Source organism: Ranitomeya imitator, chromosome 10 (assembly GCF_032444005.1).
Source record: "Ranitomeya imitator isolate aRanImi1 chromosome 10, aRanImi1.pri, whole genome shotgun sequence".
NCBI lineage: Eukaryota > Metazoa > Chordata > Amphibia > Anura > Dendrobatidae > Ranitomeya > Ranitomeya imitator.
The window spans coordinates 122,441,453-122,463,282 of NC_091291.1; the positions used below are offsets into that span (position 1 = coordinate 122,441,453).

A 21,830-nucleotide genomic window follows, 5' to 3' on the forward strand; every position below is an offset into this window, starting at 1 on the left:
TGTAAGCGCCGGCCGTAAAGCAGAGCGGTGACGTCACCGCTGTGCTCTGCTTTACGGCCGGCCGGCGCTGACACAGTGCAGGGAAGCTGATGCCGGGGGACGCGACAGACACCGGAATGTAAGTATGTAGTGTTTGTTTTTTTTTTTTTACATTTACAATGGTAACCAGGGTAAATATCGGGTTACTAAGCGCGGCCCTGCGCTTAGTAACCCGATGTTTACCCTGGTTACAAGTGAAGACATCGCTGGATCGGCGTCACACACGCCGATTCAGCGATGTCAGTGGGTGATCCAGCGACGAAATAAAGTTCTGGCCTTCTAGCTCCGACCAGCGATGTCACAGCAGGATCCAGATCGCTGCTGCGTGTCAAACACAACAATATCGCTATCCAGGACGCTGCAACGTCACGGATCGCTATCGTTATCATTCTAAAGTTGCTCAGTGTCACAGCTGTCAACTCATCACATTCAGTTCCAAAATTCTTGGCCATCTAACAGCCTCAAGGAGCAGTCTGAAGCCAGAAGAAAAAGGTAGCGGTATCATCTGGGTGCTGCCACAAAGGAGGACGAGCAGGTTGAAAGTAAGTGAGATTTTCATTGAAGTTGAGCTATGCATTTTGGGAATGGTCTGTCCCCTTCTTCAGGTATACTCTTTTAGAAAGTCACGTCCGGCACATATACCAGTCGGAGATGACATAACAATTCTAACGGTATACGTAATCTCCGTCCGGTATATGCGCAAGAGGTTACTTCCTGTTTGAGTATACTTGATGAAGGTGACGGACCGTTCCCGAAAACACATAGTTCAAGTTCAATGAAAATCTATTTTACCTTCAAACTGTTTGTCCCCCTTCGTGGCAGTGCCAGGATGATACAGCTACCTTTTTCTTCTGGCTTCACTTTCCAGTTTCCTGCTGAGCCAATCAGAACAGGCAGGTGGGGTGGTTCATACTCAGTGTTGACTCAGCAATAAGGAACAGAGGTTCTATGGCAGGACTGGACTAGCGGTGAAGCAGATTTAGCTGGCAGCGGTACAACAGAGTAGAATTGACGATATAACAGAGCTAAGTTTGCCACAGAGTTCAATGCTCAGCTAAGGGTCTATGAGGACTGAGCTCCAGCACCAATGAGAAAATGTTAAAACATAACTTTTATTGTACAATTGAAAACATGGTGAGAAAAAGCAAAAAAATATTTAAAAAAATGGAAGTTGAGCTAAGCCCATCGGCATCAGGGGCTTATCTACAGCATTCTGTAAGCTGAGAAAAACAGGTTAGATTATACTCACCCAGGGGCGGTCCTGCTGCGGTCTGGGTCCAATGGGTGTTGCGGTTCGATCCGGGGCCTCCTATCTTCTTATGATGACATCCTCTTCTTGTCTTCACACTGCGGCTCCGGCGTACATTGTCTGTCCTGTTGAGGGCAGAGCAAAGTACTGAAGTGCGCAGGCGCCGGGAAAGGTCATAGAGGCCCAGCACCTGTGCACAGACAAAGTACGCCTGCGCCGGAGCTGGAGCATGAATACAAGAAGAGGACGTCATCGTAAGAAGATTGGAGGCCCCGGACCGCGACACCCATCGGACCGGACCGCAGCGGGGAACGTCCCTGGGTGAGCATAATCTAACCCCTTTTCCTCATCTTTCAGGATACATCGGGGGCTTATCTACAGCATTCCAGAATGCTGTAGATAAGCCCCTGATGCCGGTGGGCTTAGCTCAACTTCCATTTTGGGGGTGACAGGTTTTCGGATTAGCAACCCTTATTTGTAGCTATGAGTAAAAGTTGCTAACCCAAAACGCGTTAGCTTATGGATTCTTGATTTTTTTAAAATATTTTTTTGTTTTTTTCTCACTATTTTTTAATTGCACAGTCAAAGTTATGTCTTAACATTTTCTCATTGATGCTGAAGCCTAGTCTCACGGACCCTATCTGCCACTTGTGACCTGGATAGCGCCTGCTGTGTTCGTAGACTCTCTGCACCAAACAAGGTCTACCAGGGTTACTATGCTGAATACAAGTGGTTTTCACACTGAATTGCCCTCCCTGGCAGGTGAACTGATTACCATTTTTTCTCTTACCCAGCAATGTAGCAGAGGTGGGTTTGACGCAAGGAGCAAAATTGTACCCAGTGAGAAACCAAACCTGGGTTTATAATAATTTCAAGGCAGAATTGTCTAAGAAATAGAATGCCAAGAAGATGCAGGAATGAAGGTGATGTCCACAGTAGTGCATGGATGCCAACTGAGCCTCCTTCTAAGGAGTTGGGGCATGAAGTCAACAGTGTGCAACAGGTTGCCTTTTCAACCTGACATGATAGAGAACAGAGAGATCCAGAGACAGAAAGACACAATTCCTGGATCCAGAAGACCAGAAGAAGAGTAAAATTTGGACAAATGCTGAAGGTTGTGGATTGGTCCTAGTTAAAGGGGCATGGTATAAGCCCCAAGATTTTGCATAGCACAAGCTGCTTACTACGCCCTTTTACAAATATTCCACATTAACCAGATATTAAGAATTGCAGCTGCCTCTATAATGATAATTTCCTAGCTTTTCTGAATAATCAGTTGTGCTCCTGGGAAAATGTATTTGCATCAAATTTTTTCAATGCAAGTCGAATATATCTAACCATTGCTCTGTGGTCTGGAAAGACATTTGGTAAAAAAAACAAACAAACAAAAAAATCATTAATATTCATCTATGCCTAGCCCTCAATGGTTTCTTCCTATGGTTCGGAGTCTTCTCTGCTATCATTCTGTAGCTTTGTCCGGTCCGATCTTCTCTTCATGTATCCTGTTGCTCCCTCCAGTCTAGTCTTCTCTTCAGGCATCCTGCCGCTCTCTCCATATTTGTCTTCTCTTCAGGCATCCTGATGCTCCCACTGCTCTAGTCTTCCCTTCAGACATCCTGACTCTCTCTCTGGTCTGGTCTGCTCTTAAGGAATTCTACTGCTCTCTGGTCTATTCTTCTGTTCAGGCATCCTGCTACTCCCTCCGGTCCGCTCTTCTCTTCAGGCATTCTACCCCTCCCTCTGGTCCAATCTTGTCTTCAGTTATATTGCCACCCCTATAGTCCAGTATTCTCTTCAGGCACCCTGCTGCTCCCTCCAGTCTTCTCTTTAGGCATCCTGCTGTTCCCTCTGGTCCATTCTTCTCTTCAGGCATCCTGCTGCTCCCTCCGGTCCGGTCTTCTTTTCAGGCATTCTACCCCTCCCTCTGGTCCAATCTTGTCTTCAGTTATATTGCCACCCCTATAGTCCAGTATTCTCTTCAGACACCCTGCTGCTCCCTCCGGTCTTCTCTTCAGGCATCCTGCTGCTCCCTCTGGTCCATTTTTCTCTTCAGGCATCCTGCTGCTCCCTCCAGGTCATTCTTCTCTTCAGGCATCCTGCTGCTCCCTCAAGGCCATTCTTCTCTTCAGGCACCCTGCTGCTCCCTCCGGTCTTCTCTTTAGGCACCCTGCTGCTCCCTCTGGTCCAGTCATCTCATAATGCATCCTGCTGCTTCCTCCAGTCCAGAGTTCTCTTCAAGGAACGTGCTGCTCTCTCCATTCTAGTCTTCTAGTCTTCTCTTCAGGCATCTTGCCACTCCTTTCAGTCCAGTCTTCTCTTCAGGCATCATGCTGTTCCCTCCAGTCCAGTTTTCTCTTCAGGCAACCTTCACCTCCCTCCAGTCTAGTCTTTTCTGACAGTATCTTCAGTGCTCAGTAGGCTTTGGGATCTCATGACATGATGTGAGCCTAAAATATAAAATAGGCCTCACGCAATGTAATGACGTACTTTACAAGACCTAGTCAGTGCCAGAAGCTCCAATGATCCTAGAAGAGAAGACCAAAGGGAGCGACAGGATGAATGAAAAGAAAAGACTGGGCTGATAGGAGTGACAGGCATTATATATCTTTTTTATTGTACCCCATTTTGGCCCTTTTGAGTTCACCAAAATTCTTGCTGCTGTCATTTTGCCGTATTCCTACGCAGAGAATCGCAAAAACAGAATTAAAGCAAATTTAATACGCCTCAAAATAATTTGCTCATCTATGGTCCCACCAGTTTGACCAAAAAAGTGTTACTGTATATGTGCGTTCAATGTGACAGCTTTCATGAAAATTACTCTGCTGTAATGTTAAAAGGGAACTTATTACCAAGAACGTGACTTATTGTTTATATCAAATTTTTATGTAAAATGTTTTTTTTTTTTAATTTTCTATTTCTCGCACTCGGGACTGGAGTATGCAGCTGCATAGAAATAAATGCAACCACACGCTCCGGTCCTGAATGCCGGCGGCAGTGCCGGGTATTGATGCGCGAGTTTCTAGCATTGGACTCGCAAGTGTGACACCGGCCAAATCCTCAAAATAGTCCGACACTTCCTGTTCCGATCACTTATCAACAGTCTTATCGTGCTGGACAGGAGTGCAATGAAGCATGTCTTTTTTATCCTAAGTCTGGGGTCAAAAAATGCAAAATCCACCATTGACATTAGGTTTTATCACAGTTTCTCTCCTCTCTTTACTGCTGTCACGCCATAAATGGCGTTAAAGGGGCAGGACGGCGTACTGGGACCCGCACCTGTCCCTACCACTTTAATGGCGCCCTGGCTTTCCCTTATCTCAGGGGTACCTATGATGGTTAGGAGGCCTGAGCTGTCAGCGTATCCCTGTCTCCTGTGCAGGCCCTATCAGTGGCCCCCTCTCCCCCCAAAGGAGGTGGACTGCACCAGTGTAATAATACCACAAATAACAGGGTATACAGACAAGGTAACTAAAAGACTCAAACTCACCAAATGCTCACACAACCACAGAGGAAACACAGAGAAGGGAAGAGAAGGAATAAACTAGGAAGGAAAACAGGTTAAACATGCAACCAAAACCGCAGACACCAATCTCTGTAAATAAACCTCCAACACCAACACTACGCTCCTTCAACCTCCAAGCCAGGCAGTAGAACTGATCACTGACAATAGCTGAAGTCAGGACTGGGTCTATATAGAGGATCAGATTACAAAATCCACGTCAGCTGAGAGAGACCCAGATCTCAGCAACTCAGCAACAAGGTTAACTCCTGCACTGCTGGCACAAAGCAGCCAGGTCAGAATACAGGTGAAGAGCTTCTGTTCACTGTGTATGAACGAGGCCCAGAGCGCTGCGGTTCTCTGGAACCTCTCTGTCACGGTAGCCCCGTGACACCTGCACAGTGACTCCTGCACAGGTCACAGAGCATGCCCACAACAGTTTCCCATAGAATTCGATTCGTCTCACTTATAAAAAAAAGTCTTTGTTTCCAATTGCAATTAATCAGCACTTAGCTCAGATAGAACATACAGTCATGCCTGGTGTGTCTTCCAAGGCACGCGATGCTTTGTGATGTGGCTACTAGGCTACTATTAAAGATAGGGGTCTCAAGCAGGGCATGCCCCCAATAATATTCCGATTGGATAGAGCAACCCATTGCGATATTTGCAGATTACGTTCTTTCCCATTAGATGCACATGGACAGCGGTTTATGCACACGTTGCGAACACGTGAGATTCGCTCCGAGATCCCAGCTCAGACTGGTTACCAGTTACAAATTAGAATTTATAAATAGCAAAATTCACCTCCAGCCGCGAAACATGGCAACTTATCAGTAAATCCTGCAGAAATCAAGTGTGCAGAAGAAAAGCGTGATTGTGCGGGGACGGCCATTCACCAGCATGGGTTTTCCTGCCTTATCTGCACAGTAATCTTAGCTTTTGATGAGCTTCAGGCCTCATTTGTTGGGGATTATAGGTCTTCATAATCCGGGCCCTAAACCTGTTCTCTTTCCGCATAGATTATGCATGCGTCATTTATAGAGCGATGCTCTGTGTTAATGAAGACCCTCTATCCAGTAAGAGGCGGCTTAGACGCTGGAGCACAGATGTTTTGGCTTTTATGAATATTATGTTGTTTTTTTTAGTTTAATTTGTCTTTTACATATGTAGAGTTATGTAGGTCTTTCCAATATTGTTTGTTACTTTTATCTACGTTTTCTATGGGGCTGGAATTTTAACAATTTTAGGATTTTTTTTTTTTATCATGAGATGGGTCCAGTATTTTAGGTGCTCTTTAAAGGGTCTGTCCAGGACTATATTGATGACCCAGCCTTAAGACAGGACACCAATATCAGATCGTGGGGGGGTCGGACAACTCGCTACCATCACCGATCGGGTGCTACCAGGTTATTTGGCCTCCGGAAGTCCATGGTATAGAAAGCCAGAACCCCACAGCTCTGTACAATGTCTAGTGGATATTCTTGGATGTACTGCAACTCAGCTTCTACTGACATAAATGTGATCTGAGCTCCAGTATCCGGTAATGACCACTTCATGGTGTATAGGGCTACAGCCTCCTAACACCAGCGTCCACGGGACCTAGTAACACACAACTGGTGGGAGTGGAGGGTGTCCAATCCTACCACGGATAGATCATCAATATCATCGATCTTCATAACTAGAAGATGAAATTGTATCTTCCTCCATATTATAGAATGTCAGAAACAGGGATGGACTGCAGGGAGGTCACAAGGTGCAGGTCACCATCTGGGAAACATAGAGGGGCACCAACACCCATATTCATTTCCCAGGCCAGTTCTTTTGAACCAACTGTCTCAAATTTGCCGGGAACGTCACTATTTTTTAGAAACAAATCCCAGCAAATGTGGGCAATGTTTATAGATACTCTGTCCACAAATGGATTGTTCTGGTCAGGATTGGGGTGGTGCCAGGGCTAAAACATTCCTATGTTATCAACACAAATAGCGATGTGCATCTGACCAAGTTCTCCTGATGGCTCAACAATGTAGCCGAAAAGTGATCGACAGGCTTGTCTACGGGAGTCGCTGCAATAAGGAGTAATACAGAGTTGGGAGGTGGAATAGATGTTCCTACTAAAAGTTTTGTCCAGGTTCCTCCATCAATCTTAATCCAGCCCAATCCTGCTCATTTATACCAAATATATGTGTACGGCTGAACCTTCATTGGGTCACTCCAACACTTAATGGCCTACTGGATTCATAGTGGTCAAGAGACATTTCAGAAAGAGGACCCGGTACACAGAAAATAAATATTTCTTTTCCTGACACTGGTACTGGAAAGTAGCTAGAAGGCTGAAGAAGTGCCACGTTTGCCCATTCGTGCTCAGCTCCTTCTGTTTTGGAGGGGTGGACGTGTTCAGATAATTTAATGGGAATACATTGCCTACAGTTTTTTTTAAAAATGCATTCAGGCACCAACAAGGTCCCAAGAAACCTACTTTCTGGGTGGTTTAGGGAGGATTTGGTGACACCCAGGAGGTTTGCCAACCAGCCCAGGAATCTAGGAGGTCACCTGGACTTTCCAGAAGAGCTGGTAGGTCGGGTTTAAAATGATGTAGCTCGAGAGATGTCAAAGAGAAGTAGTATATTATATGAAAATATTACATCTGTATGTCACATGTGCGCAATCATATTTTGGAATCCGTATGGCTTGCATCCTAAATACACTGTAACTGCATTACAGTTGGACCATGCTGACCATTGGGTTGCATGTGAAGTCTACATAAAAAAAATTGGAACATAAGTATTCTTCCAGGAAGAGAATATTTTGATCTATAAAATAGAGCCTTGCTCAAGGCGAAGCAGTAATACAATTCTATTTCCACCACCGTATGAATACTTGAGACCTCATCGAAATTTCGTAATATCCTCAGTGGCATTTGTGATTATGGTATTTTTTTTTAAGTAACAGAAAATATTGGACATAACTCCTGTAGTGTATTATTCATAAGTTCTCCTGTCTGTTATTTTAGGAACGTAGACAGAAGGTGCCATGTTCTTGCCTAAACCTACATGGTCATCTTCTGAGCCACAATGGCGTTGGCTGTTGCCAGTAACAGCATGGACTTGCATCAGCCTAATGGGCCCTGTTTGCGAAATCACATCAATGAGTCCAGGCTGAAAGTAGATGACCCAAGAGTCAGGAGAAACTCCATTCCTCCAGCTCAGGCTCCTACGGCGAAGCACATGCTAGCCTATCTGCCCAGGCCACCGACAGACAACAACAGATATGGAACGTTCCCTCAAAAGGTACTTTTTATTGATATATATATCAATGATTTGTTCACAACTCTATTGTACCTAACAAGGACTAGGTTGAGAATTTGGCACATAAAGTTTTATCAGCAAAGGAAATATTGATAATACTTCAATGTCACCTGTCATCAACCACGGCAAGGTGACACTTCTCTGATGGGTAACTACTCTGATACCTATCAAACATGACTCTCCTGGGCTGGTCACCGCCTCCAATAGTAAACTGCAGAAAACCCAAACCTGACCAGCACCTCCATAAAATGTGAATAGGCGTAAGCTGCAATGACTGCTGGTCAGGTTTTTGTTTTCTGTTCACTATTGGAGGTGTTGACTGCCTCCTTTTCTGACTCTGCACTCCTTCCATCAGCCAAAGGGTGCTATTAATTAGTGTTCATTTCTATCTGCCCATTTAAAATGTAGGCTAATAGCCCAGGATAGGCATGTTTGATAAGTATCAAAGTAGTTACCCATCAGAGAAGTGTCACCTTGTCATGGGTGATGGGCAGCCATGAATTGGCCAATTTATGCGCTAAGAACCTTCATTTTTGCAACTTCTTTTTTGTAAATACAGGGTGGAGCGCGATAATTTGCTGATTTGGGAATGAAATAAAAAAATTATGATCATTAGAAAAATTTATTTTATATTTTAATTATACTGAACAGTAATGGAATTTTTAAATTACATGGTTTTAAATAGTGTATCTGGCAAATGTCGACCTTCGCTATCCACACACTGCTGCATACGTTTTCTGAAGTTTTCATGAACTCTAACAAGCATGTCCACTGGTATTCTGCCAATTTCAGCTTCAATATTGTTCCTTAGGTCTTCCAAGGTGTTGGGACGGTTGATATACACCTTAGACTTCAGGTAACCCCAAAGGAAAAAATCGCATGGGGCTAAATCTGGTGAGCGTGCTGGCCAGTTCACATCTCCCCTCAAAGAGATAAGCCGTCCAGGAAACATTTGCCTCAAACAATTCATGGTAACCCTCGCTGTGTGTGCAGTGGCACCATCCTGTTGGAACCATGTATCCTCTAGTTCTATTGCCTCAAGAGCCGGCTGAAAATAATCCTGTATCATAGATAAGTACCGTTCGGAGTTCACAGTTATGGCACGACCATTATCCTGAAAAAAGTAAGGACCAATGATGCCTACTCGTGATATGGCGCACCACACAGTGACGCGGTCCGAATGCAGAGGGCTCTCGTGAACTTCTCTGGGGTTTGTTTCACTCCAGTAACGCATATTTTGTTTGTTTACACACCCACTGAGGTGAAAATGTGCCTCATCAGAAAAAAACACAATTGCGTCACGGGGTATCGTTGCTAACATGTCTTCACAAGAGGTCCGCCGTGTCAAATAGTCCCATGCTGACAAATGTTGGACCACGCACATTTTATACGGGTGAAAATTCAGTTCATCATGAAGAATCCGGTGGAGAGAACGTCTTGAAATGCCAAGAGCAAATGATTGCTTCCGAGCAGAGCGTTTCGGAGATTGCAGTACTGCTGCTCTAACTCTCTCGATGTTTTGTGGTGTTGTAATTTTATTTAGTAACAATACAGTTTAGATCTCATGCATTCAGTGTTTGCATATACTTTGGCTCTTATAGAGCGCTGCTATGCTCTCTATTTTCTCAGGGAGATTTATGTCTCATTGATCAAAACTTTTGATTAGTTAGAAGTTTTTTTTTTCAAATGTTAGTTACCTTTGTATAGACCTTTTAAAAAGTATATGGAGAACGTGCCTGGTCAAGATCTCCCTCTATTAAAACACAGCTCAAGTAAATTTGACACGACCATTCCTTAGATCATATTGTTGCCCGTTCATTTTTGGTTGCATGACGGTCACCAGGGCTTAGAGAAGGAGTTCTCCATTTTAGAAGATGGCCATAGCAAAGTCATAATTGGAGGGGTTATCCATCTACAGCCAATTAATTTTAATTAATTATGTGATTAATTATATGTTCACATGTTTGCTTATTTTCCTTTTCATTTTCCATGTTCTCAAACAGCCTGAAACAATGGTCATGTCTGTGACGTCTTGTGAAGATTATCACCAAAAAACAGAATTCCCTCCACCCAAGAAAGGCAGCATCATCTCAAACTTAAGGAGATTCAGTGCTGTGGACCAAACAAACACGGGTGCTGTCAACCCTGTTGCCAAGCCTAGGCCTAGTGTGACTATTAATACTGAAGACTTACCTCGTTATCAACGAGCTGCCAAGCCGGAGACGCCCGTAAATGAAGCCAATTCAAATTGGCATACGAAACACGCACTTAGTGTTCCAAATATCCCAAACCGAAGTAAAACCCCAACCCGTAGTGTCGTCTCCGCTCCAGTCACCACTAAATCGCACAGGGTGCGATGTAAGCTCATGGCCGATGACCGTCAGCTCTTCAACCTCACTAATCGGCAGACACGTCAGAGATACGTCACCAAGGACGGCAAGTGTAGGGTTAACCTTGGTCGCATACAGGAAAAGAAGAGGTTTTTGTCGGACATTTTCACCACTGTTGTGGATCTAAAGTATCGTTGGTTCATATTTGTATTCATGTTATGTTATATCGTCACCTGGGTTGGTTTTGGGGTTATTTATTTTGTGGACGCCTTGATTAGAGATGACGTGAATCACATTGGGGATCCCGAGTGGAAGCCTTGCATTGACAATGTTGACTCCTTCCTTTCTGCCTTACTTTTCTCTGTGGAAAGTCAACGGACAATCGGCTACGGCACCCGGATGGTAACTGCCTATTGCCCCGAGGGCGTTATTTTGCTCATGGCTCAGTCAATAATCGGTTCGGTGATTGATGCCCTCATGGTGGGCTGTATGTTTGTTAAAATTTCACGGCCCAAAAAGAGAGCCGAGACCCTGATCTTCAGTAAGAAATGTGTGGTGTCCCACAGAGATGAAAAGCTTTGCTTGATGTTCAGGATCGGAGATCTACGAGATAGCCACATGGTAGATGCCAAGATAAGAGCCAAACTCATCAAATCACGACAGACAAAGGAAGGGGAGTTTATTCCACTGGAGCAATCAGAAATTAACCTTGGTTATGATACTGGAGAGGACCGACTTTTCCTGGTGGAACCTCAGATCATCTGTCATTTCATTAATGACCACAGTCCATTCTGGGAGATGTCTGCGGAGTCGCTGAAGCGAGAGCAGTTTGAAATTATTGTAATACTTGAAGGCATTGTTGAAGCCACAGGTAAGAGACAAGCTATAGAGGAGACTTTGCTGACATGTCTGGTTTACTAAATGCCTGTATTTCTCATTAAAAAGTATCTCAGAGGGTGCTTTGCGACGTCCATGCAAATTTCTCCGAGATTGCCCTACAATGCATGGACCTTATGGTCCGATCTCAGAATGATATGCACAGACATCTGAATGCGCCCTAATAGTACTCTACATTGTGCCATCCCTCTGTTCGACCATTTTAGAAATTTACGCAAAAATTGGTAACTGTGCTACTGTACAAAGGTGCGTGACCCAATACTGTGTCACCATCTGAGAGAAAAAGACCAACTATTTCTTAAGTGTACTCCAATTTGTATCAGATTTTTTCTTATCTCTTTTTTTTCACTGAATCAGGTAGACTGTCGAAACTTTTTTTTTTTATCTATTGACTCTTAAGGTACCGTCACACTAAAAGCGACGCTGCAGCGATACCGACAACGATGTTGATCGCTGCAGCGTCGCTGTTTGGTCTCTGGAGAGCTGTCACACAGACAGCTCTCCAGCGACCAACGATCCCGAAGTCCCCGGGTAACCAGGGTAAACATCGGGTTACTAAGCGCAGGGCCGCACTTAGTAACCCGATGTTTACCCTGGTTACCATTGTTAATGTAAAAAAACAAACACTACATACTTACATTCCCGGTGTCTGGTCATGTCCCTCGCCTTCAGCTTCCCGCACTGACTGGTGAGCGCCCTGCGCTTAGTAACCCGATATTTACCCTGGTTATCAGTGAAGACATCGCTGAATCGGCATCACACACGCCGATTCAGCGATGTCAGCGGGAGATCCAGCGACAAAATGAAGTTCTGGACTTTCCCCAGCGACCAACGATCTCCCAGCAGGGGCCTGATCGTTGGTCGCTGTCACACATAACGATTTCATTAACGATATCGTTGCTACATCACAAAAAGCAACGATATCGTTAACGATATCGTTATGTGTGACGGTACCCTTAGGGGTCACCCACATAACTCGGAAGAGTGCAATCTGATAAAAAAGGGATTGCACTCTTGAACCAATGATATTCAATGAGGCAGTGCAGATTCGCATTTTCTTTGTCAGCTGTTTTTGGCGTGAGATAAAAATTGCAGCATGGTGCGATTTCACTCCGAAATCAGATGATTGCTTAAAACAAAATTGGATGTGTGAGATAGCGCTACCTGAGTGGGTTGGGGAAACTCGTTTGGCAACAGGAGTAAAACACTCAGGCACGGTTTTTCCACATAAACAGTCTTTCCGGTTTATTAAACATCATAAACCGCACCACGAACAGTTCATTATTTACATTAACAGAACACATTAACCACCGACAGTCTGTTCCAATGGCAGATACTTCTCTGCCCGTAACCCCCTTTATCTGGAGTTACCTTACAGGAGCTCCAGCTCCACACACTGACTCCTGTCAGTCCTGGTTCCCAGGGAAAAGCTGCCTCACTGGGATCACCGTCCTTGTGACCAGGGCACCTCAGATAGTCCAGACCGGCAGTAGGAATTGTAGCTTCCCCAACACAGTAGCTGTCCCAGGCTCTGCAGATATGGCCTCTCCGTGCGCTATTCAGGAAATCCAGTCCCAGGAACTTCCAACACACAGGCCTTCAGTCCATGGTCTCACCATGTGCTTCCAGGATTCCAGTCCACTCCAGGACATTCCAACACACTGACTATTCAGTTCATGTTCTCACCATGTGCTTCCAGGAATCCAGTCCACTCCAGGACATTCCAACACATTGACTATTCAGTCCATGGTCTCACCATGTGCTTCCAGGAATCCAGTCCACGCCAGGACATTCCAACACACAGGCCTTCAGTCCATGGTCTCAACATGTGCTTCCAGGAATCCAGTCAACTCCAGGACATTCCAACACACAGGCATTCAGGACCTCACACTCTGGTCTATACACTCTGAACATGTGACCCAAGCCCTGGTCACACTATGTAGCTGTAACCACTCCCATAGATGGGTGGTTAGCCAGACCTGCTCGGCTCTCCGACTAACCCTGCAAGCCTCCTTATAAGTAAACAAACACAAATACTTGTAGGACTACAGGTCCCAAAACAACCTTACTTCAGGCTTACAGCGCAGACTCCCTCTGTGACACATACCGGCCATTTACAATCCTGCCGGTCACTGTTTCACCCTCACCATTACAGATACGCCTCCATGCATATCCTGAGGAGCACATACAGCGCCCCCTGGCTGTAACATGGGTCACTGCATCACAGATGACATATGGACCATCAGTACGGCACCTGATTTTTATGGGAAAATTGCAATTCTGTAATATAGGAAACTGTAAATGGTCCTGAGATTAATAATTGCTGACTAAAAAACAGATTGTACACTGACAGCAGACGGATGATAAGTGAGAAAAAAAATCATCCCACTTTTCAGGATGAACATTGTACTTTTTTATACTCTTATGTGACCCCGGTCTTAATGTATCAGATAAAAATGGAAGATTCTAAGAAGGAACTGTGAAGTACAAAGTCATTCCGCAGTATTTCAGTATTTCAGAGATATCCGTAGACTTAAATGACGGAATCTGATTGGTAAACCAGATGATAATAGGACATATGCGGAGCCTTACAGCCCTGATTCTTTTTAAAAAAAAATCAAAGCATGTATGGGTGGAATTTCATTGCATCTGGATTATATATTGTAGTGATTGTAAAATAACAGAAATTTTCGGGTCCCGTAGTTAAGGATTGATGTGTAGGTTTTCTATCTGACATCTGTTATTGGGGTGGGGGGGGTGATTGCTTTCGGCACCTTCCGATTGGTCCCAATGGATGACCCTACTGACGTTAATATACCGTCACTGATTCAATCTTGTGAATCCTGATTGGTCCCTTTGGAGCGAAACCCTTGAATTTGTAGGGATGCACGAACGGCTGTCATATTGATTGAATGGAGGCCAGGGGTGTGCCTATGTGCCTATGTGCTTATAATGCGGGCAACTGTGCCGCCGTACTCGGCCACCAATCTTGCCAATATGTGCACGCCTCAGTGCACAATAGCATTGTTCTATCAGCGTTAAAGGGAATCTGTCAGCAGGTTATTGATATGTAATCTGAGGGCAGCATGAGGTAGGGGCTGTGACATTGATTCCAGCTATGTATCACTTATTAGGTTGTGTGCTGTTGTTTCAATACACTCAGTGCTTCATAAGCAGGAGATCGCTACAGGACTACAGCTCTCACGCATCCTGGTCCAACCACACCTCCAGCACTGAGTAGCAGCTTGCTGTCAATATGCAATGTACATGGAGAACCTGGTGTCGGCAGGTCAGGTCGATGCTACATCTATAACCTCTGATTGTATGACAACTGTGGCACCGAGTAAGCTATGTGATACACCATTGGAATCTTGGTCTCTTCCTATATTAAGCTTCTGTTATAACTGGTAAAGCACCTTCACACAGGTAGTGTACAATCCATGGAGACAAATACCTGTACCTGACAGAACCCTGTCCAGGCTTGGAAAAAAACCTTCTCTGACCCTGGTCTGTCCCTGCCTGACCGCTGAGGATGGCACCCTAAAATAACACAATGGCGCCCCCACTCGCCTGCAGCTTATCCTGATTGTCTTCAGCAGAATCTAGTATCGCTAGAGTAGAATTTCTGTACGAAATAAAGGAATCACACACAAAACCACTGCAACTAACACAAACTACAGCAAAGTGAATGAATCCAACAAAGTCTATCACCAGCAGGAAACATCAGTAGGGGAAGGTATATAAAGCTGCACCCAAAAGGTGATAGGACAGACAAACAGAGTAAGTGAGAAACACTTGTTACCCAAAACTGACAGTAAAAATATAACAGAACAGAGCGTCTTTACTGTGGCTCAATGTAAAGAGACGCCGACTACAGAGCACGGGATACACTGTTCAAATCCAGATGCATGACAGCTGCTCTCAGAAGAGATAGCAAAACCCTGCTGACAGATTCCCTTCCCATAGTGAATTGAGTAGTTATTCACTTTGGGTAACTTTTGGATTAATTTTTAGTGAAGTGCTGTTGTGTGTGTGGCTCTCTGAAGCAGTATGGGTTGGTGCGCTGCTCGAGAAAAAAAAAAAGGACAGCACTAGGAAGTACCATATGAATGTAGCATACGTCAGAGTTCCGTACAAGTTTCATCCATTTTTTAACTGATCTATTGTTTAAGGAAATCTGACGTGTATCAAAATGCTATAACCTGCAGATATGGGGTTAATCTTCAGGTTAAATGTGTTCTAAGGATGTGTGGCCGCCACCCTGAAAGCCCCGCTGCCAGGGGAAAATGAACTGCATTTCTCTCAGCAACCTAGAGGCACGGACGGAGCGGCTTCAGTGATCGCTAATGAGCGAAGGCTGTAACCATGCGATCCCAGCACTGACAGTCAACTCCGCTTTCATGCACTGTGCCCAAGATTAATAATCTTATCGAGAGCAGCCGACGCTGTAGTAAGTGCACGTAGCGTTCAGACTCCAGACTGAATAAATCAAGATGTTTTGAAAAGTGTGTTTCCAATTTTGTTTATCATCTGCGAATCATGGACATGTCTCCATCTTGCGATATCTGTAGTTCCATGACTTCTCTTTCTTTCTGTTGCAATTTTAATTATTGAGGATTGTACAACTCAAGCGGCTCTCATTTCTGATCCTCTCCCATAAAGTCTGAGAAAACAGTGACGCAATGATTGTTAGCGCCATCGTTGTGTCCCCATATGGCGTGCTCGTTGTCGGCAGCACATCCCCTGGAATGCCTCTAACTTCATGACCTCATAAATGATCCAACCAGGCAAGGAAAGAGCTTTGGCTTGTTTGTCAGAATCGTATGGGCCGATGATCGAGAACAAGTGTTCTTATAAGTGCTTGTTCTATCAGCCCAATCAACCTCATATTCAGTGGTCCAAGAAACTTGGCCTGTGCACAGATCGGCCTCTAATCTCCCACCCTTAGCACAGAAGTATTAGATATACCTATCAAATTTTATTAGGAGACCAGCGGCCAGACTGCACATTGCCGTCAATGTCCGAATAGGCCAAGTGGTTTGTTAAATTCCATCACCCATGAACAATGGCCCATGCCAAACTCTCAAAAGCTCAGATCAAAGCGTTAATCTGGAAAATCCACCTACTTTCTTCTCTGGACATCTGGTGGATGAAATTGCCTCTCCTCCAACTTTTTTTTAATGATCTCTATTCCAGTTACCTTTATGCCTTTGATCGATCCCCCATTGTGCTGAGATAGAGGATGGCCCATAAATTTATTGTCATAAGGTGGGGTTTCCAGATGAACACTTTGATACCTAATGGGTTAAATAGTGAGATCGAATTATTTGCTTTTAACACCTAAGGCAGGATTAGGCTGATATAAAAAGCGCCCACAAAGCCCATCGGACCATCCCTGACGAAGGAATCAGTGATTCTGAAACGCGTTGGATTGTGGTCCTTAGGGCGCTCCATAGCCATAGCCAGTCACGTGAGGTATCACAAGGTATCACATGACGGTGACGTCACGCAAGGTCCTGCAGTTTCCTGCACCTTGCTGGCTATTCGCCGGCTTTTGACCGGGAACACCTACACGCGGTAACTTGTTACCAACCGAACAGGGGTGTCTGTCTCCGGTCGGGACGGTGCCCCACCAGTAAGGAAGCCTTTTCTGCTTGGTGGAATCTGGCGCGCACAAACTAGTGCATACCGCAAGGACCTTCCATACTTGGAACCACCATCCCTGCGGCATCATCCTGACACACAGGTAAATGAATAATAGGCGGCATTGAATACATTGTGTCAACTTGTACACTCCATCTAGGGGCATATATATAATTTTTCCCACTATCTGGTCTTTTTGCGCAAATATGAACTCTGCATGATCATAGTTTTAGACCAGTTTCACACCACGCATGAGTCTTCACCAGGGGCTCATGCCTTATATCCCAGAAAAATAGGATATAAAAAAAAAACCCTGATTGAGCCAATGAGTAGGACATAGAGTCAAAAGTTTGCACCTGTAGCCTCTGTTTCACACTTTTTTTTCCAGCAGTTTCCATCTTTTAAGCTGGACACCACGACAGAGAAGGGTCAAACATTTGCCCCCATTTGCCTCATTGTACTCAGATGCCGTCAGGGTTTCGCCTGATCTTCATTTTTTATGGACAACAGATGGAGACAAGTAAAAGTATCCAAATATTTAGTGGAATAAAAATACTTTTTGCAATTTAGTTTTCTTAAAATTATGCACCGTTTGGCCCGGTTTTCCATCATTTAGCCAAGAATACAAGCATTTAACTCCTCAGAAAGTGGACAACCCCTTTAATGGTTATGACATTGACTTACAGGGTAGCCATCTTCAATAGGTGGCGCTAGAGAGCCAGCTTTCCTCGTCCTAGCGGAGAGCTAATTTGCTATGCCTGCCCTTACCGGAATGTTGTCCTACGTCAGCTTGCGTCTTCAGACACTGTGCTCCTTAGAAATTTATTTGGATACATCCAGAAGAACGTGTCAGGTGTCTTTAAATAACACAGTTAGGAATGTAAATGTAAAAGGGTTGTCCTGGCTAAATAATAATTTTACCTAGGGCTTTGATGAAATAAAAACTTACCTACTGTTACCCCATGGATCAAGAGCCAGAAAGTGAAGTGTCACAGGATCGTCGAGGCCAGTGATTGGCTGCAGCTGTTTCTCTTGTGATGTTCCATTCTAGTCTCTTGACATCTACAGCCAATCACAGGCCTAAGTGGTCCAGTGACACTTCTAGACCACCAAAGTATGATGGAGTTTGCTATCTTCACAATATTCATGCACCTGGTAAAATTTTTTATCTGGCTACAACATCTTTAATACAGACCAGTGCAGATCAGGCAAGATGATGAAGAACGACTACTGAATAGGGGAGCCTTGCGTTGGCTTCCACCATGAAAACTGCTGAGTATGGAGTTATCCTGCAAGCTGAATATTACTGAGGCCCATAGGCTTCAGGATAAAGTACAACAACAGTGGATTTGGAGAAAAGAAAGACCGAAGTGTCCACATTTTACCTATCTACTAATTTCGTGGATATCTTTTTTCACAACACAAATTTTATATAGCCTCACGTAGACACAAATGACATAAACAACGGCCGACAGAGTTACACAACTTATTTTCTTTGACAAAAGGTAATGATTTAAATATCTCAAATAAAGAGGAAAAGCAAAGAAAGCACAATGTATCATGCAACCTGTGTCTGTAATGGGAGATGCCGCGCTGGGGACCTGGAGACTACGGAGGCCTAAAAAGTCCATTTGGCCCATAGAAGAAGATCAATACATTTATCGGTCAGGTTGGAGAAGATGCATTGAGTCTTTCTATTCTTGTTTGAGAGATTTTCATCCATTCTTCCTTGGAAAATACTTCCAGTTCTTGGCTGCAACACAACCCCAAAGCATGATTGATTCACCCCCATGCTTAATTGTTGGGGAGATGTTCTTTTCCTGAAATTCTGTGCCCTTTTTTTCTCAACACATAACTTTGATCATTGTGGCCACACAGTTCTATTTTAACCTCATCGGTCCACAGTACTTATTTCTGAAATGCATCAGGCTTGTTTAGATGTTCTTTTTCATACTTCCGATGCAGAATTTTACGGTGAGGAGAGGTTTTCTTCTGATGTTTCTTCCATAAAGGCCATGTTTATGCAGGTGTCTCTGGACAGTAGAACAATTTACCACAACTCCAGAGTCTGATAAATCTTTTCTTAAGGTACCGTCACACATAACGATATTGTTAACGATATCGTTGCTTTTTGTGACATAGCAACGATATCGTTAACGAAATCGTTATGTGTGACAGCGACCAACGATCAGGCCCCTGCTGGGAGATCGTTGGTCGCTGAGGAAAGTCCAGAACTTTATTTCGTCGCTGGACTTCCCGCTCACATCGCTGGATCGGCGTGTGTGACACCGATCCAGCGATGTCTTCACTGGTAACCAGGGTAAATATCGGGTTACTAAGCGCAGGGCCGTTAAAAAAACAAACACTACATACTTACCTTCCGTGTCTGTCCCCGGCGCTCTGCTTTCCTCTGCACTCCTCCTGCATCCTGTGTCAGCGCCAGCCAGCCGAAAAGCACAGCAGTGACGTCACCGCTCTGCTTTCCGGCTGACCGGCGCTGACAGTGCAGAGGAAAGCACAGTGCCGGAGGACAGACAGCTGAAGGTAAGTATGTAGTGTTTGTTTTTTTAACGTTTACGCTGGTAACCAGGGTAAACATCGGGTTACAAAGCGCGGCCCTGCGCTTAGTAACCTGATGTTTACCCTGGTTACCGGGGACCTCGGGATCGTTGGTCGCTGGAGAGCTGTCTGTGTGACAGCTCTCCAGCGACCAAACAGCGACACTGCAGCGATCGACATCGTTGTCGGTATCGCTGCAGCGTCGCTTAGTGTGACGGTACCTTTAAGGTCTTTTGCAGTCAAGGGAGTTCTGTTTTGCCTATCTAACAATCCTACAAGCAGCTCTCAGTGAAATTTTGCTTGGTCTTCCAGACCTTATCTTGACCTCTGCTGTTCCTATTAACTGACATATCTTAAATACATTTCGAACTGAGGAAAGGGCAACTTGAAAACTCTTTTCTCTCTTCTTCTAGCCTTCTCCTGCTTTGTAGTCCTCCACCATTTCATTTTCAGAGTGCTCGGCAGCTGCTTAGAAGAACCCATGGCTGCTGTTTCTTGGCACAAGGTTAGAGGAGGCTGGGTTTTAGTAAAGCTGGGAAATTTGCATCACCTGGCTTTTTCCTAACGATGATAATGAACAACCATAACGCTAACAGGCTTAGCAAGGTCTGAAACCTTGGTCAAAATTTATCTGACTACACAAATCTCCAAGGGTGCCCAACCTTTTGCATCGGCCCATTTTTGTAATTTTTAAAATGTAAAAAATCACATCATATTTTTTTTTTCCGTAAAATACACAGAAAACGTGTCATCTTTAACTTTTGGCCTTTTGGAGATCATTTCACCTTTAACTTGAGTAACTGTTCACAATAACAGTAATTTTGACCAGGGGTGACCAAACCCATGAATTGACAATGATCATTCATTCATTCATCTGTAAAAATCTGTATGCAGTGAAGACACATTTCCCCATTACTGAGATAGGAGATGACAGTTGGTACTTTTATAATTCTATGGATGTGGGAGGGGAGGAGCTAGATGAAGATATTTAAAACAACTTTATGAAACAAACAGTCATCTTCTATCTCCATGAAAGGAAAATCTGTAATTTTTGGAGACTGATTATAACCGTAAATTGGGAATTTTAAGACTGAAAGAATCAGGTTTCTCTTCTAAGATATATTACCACGTTTCTTATTCTCATATTGATGTATTAAACAAAAATTAAAACCCCAGCTCCTCTTTAATGAATACAGATATATTATCAGATTCTGCATTAACCCTTTCTTCCATTCTGTGCCTCCCTGAAATAAGGTATGACGTGTCAAGCCAAGACTTCCTACACGGAGGATGAGATACTGTGGGGTCACCGGTTTGAGCCTTGCATGACTCTGGAGAAAGGAGCCTTCCGCGTGGACTACAGCCACTTTGATAAGACCTTTGATGTCCAAACGCCATGGGGAAGCGCAAAGGAAATGCACGAACTGAAGGAGAATGAACAGAATGACCGGTCGAGCCTCAGCCTCTACTGGGACAACATGTTTCAGCAGGGTAACCCCGGGGACCCAAATATAGGATTTGGGGACGGTTCACTGCAGACCCAGGACAGAATAGAGTTTCCCACCATTGCTGAAGGGAACCAAGAGTCTGACAGCAATGACCTTGATGTCTGATAGAAGACTCCTTAGTTGCCAATGTTAAACTATTGATGGCAGGGAGACTTTATTATGAACTGTGTTTCCATAGTAAGAAGAGTCTTGGTCCTCTAACGAAACCGTTCTCACCTCAACCTAAATATTCTGTTATTGCTCTCATTCCAAGTGTCTTTTCCTGTTGCACGGGTAAGTGAACTCATTACACGTCAGGACCTTGTAATAACCCCTTATCCATTTCTACGCCCCCTTCTATTATTTCATGCAGTCATGCCTTCTCGAGTCACATCTGACATCATTGTGTGCCCTACATTCAGTCACAGATTATTAAAGTATGTCTTAAAGCAGAACACTTTTCATCCGTGACTTCAGGGACGCGGTGGTCATAGTAGACCTCAATTTATGCTTCTGTTCACCAAGAAGTAATATGATGGGGGTATTCTGCATAAAAAAATGTATTGCTTATCCATCGAAGAAGGTGATACCATCATGGAGGACAATACAGTTTCTAAAGGTCTCTATTCACAATATACTAAAGTTGGCCAAACTTACTAATATCGGTCACTTGACTATCCCCAGACAGAAGATGTTGGGGGAGAAATATCCTCACGTTGGAATTCCAACTGCCGATCCTTTTATTCTCCTACATATAAGCTACAGAAATAGGAGTCGGGCAACAGCTATCAGAGAACCTCGGTTGAGCCAAGTTTTCCC

General features: G+C 44.3%; 1 protein-coding gene across 3 annotated transcripts in view; it reads left to right on the top strand.

Annotated features, from left to right (window-relative positions):
* LOC138651952 (G protein-activated inward rectifier potassium channel 4-like) overlaps positions 1-21,466 on the top strand; it is a 40,033-nt gene extending 18,567 nt beyond the window's left edge. Inside the window, exons 1-4 of one of the 3 annotated variants that reach the window (XM_069742602.1) lie at positions 8,022-8,077; positions 8,907-9,218; positions 10,099-11,296; positions 20,779-21,466. In XM_069742602.1, the coding sequence (XP_069598703.1) occupies positions 10,108-11,296; positions 20,779-21,137 (1,548 nt within the window). In that variant the 5' untranslated portion in view covers positions 8,022-8,077; positions 8,907-9,218; positions 10,099-10,107 and the 3' untranslated portion in view covers positions 21,138-21,466. Of the gene's footprint in view, positions 1-7,800; positions 8,078-8,906; positions 9,219-10,098; positions 11,297-20,778 lie in introns of those variants that run through there. The other 2 variants (XM_069742601.1, XM_069742600.1) reach the window with 2 other exon arrangements.
* Positions 21,467-21,830: the final 364 nt, after the last annotated feature.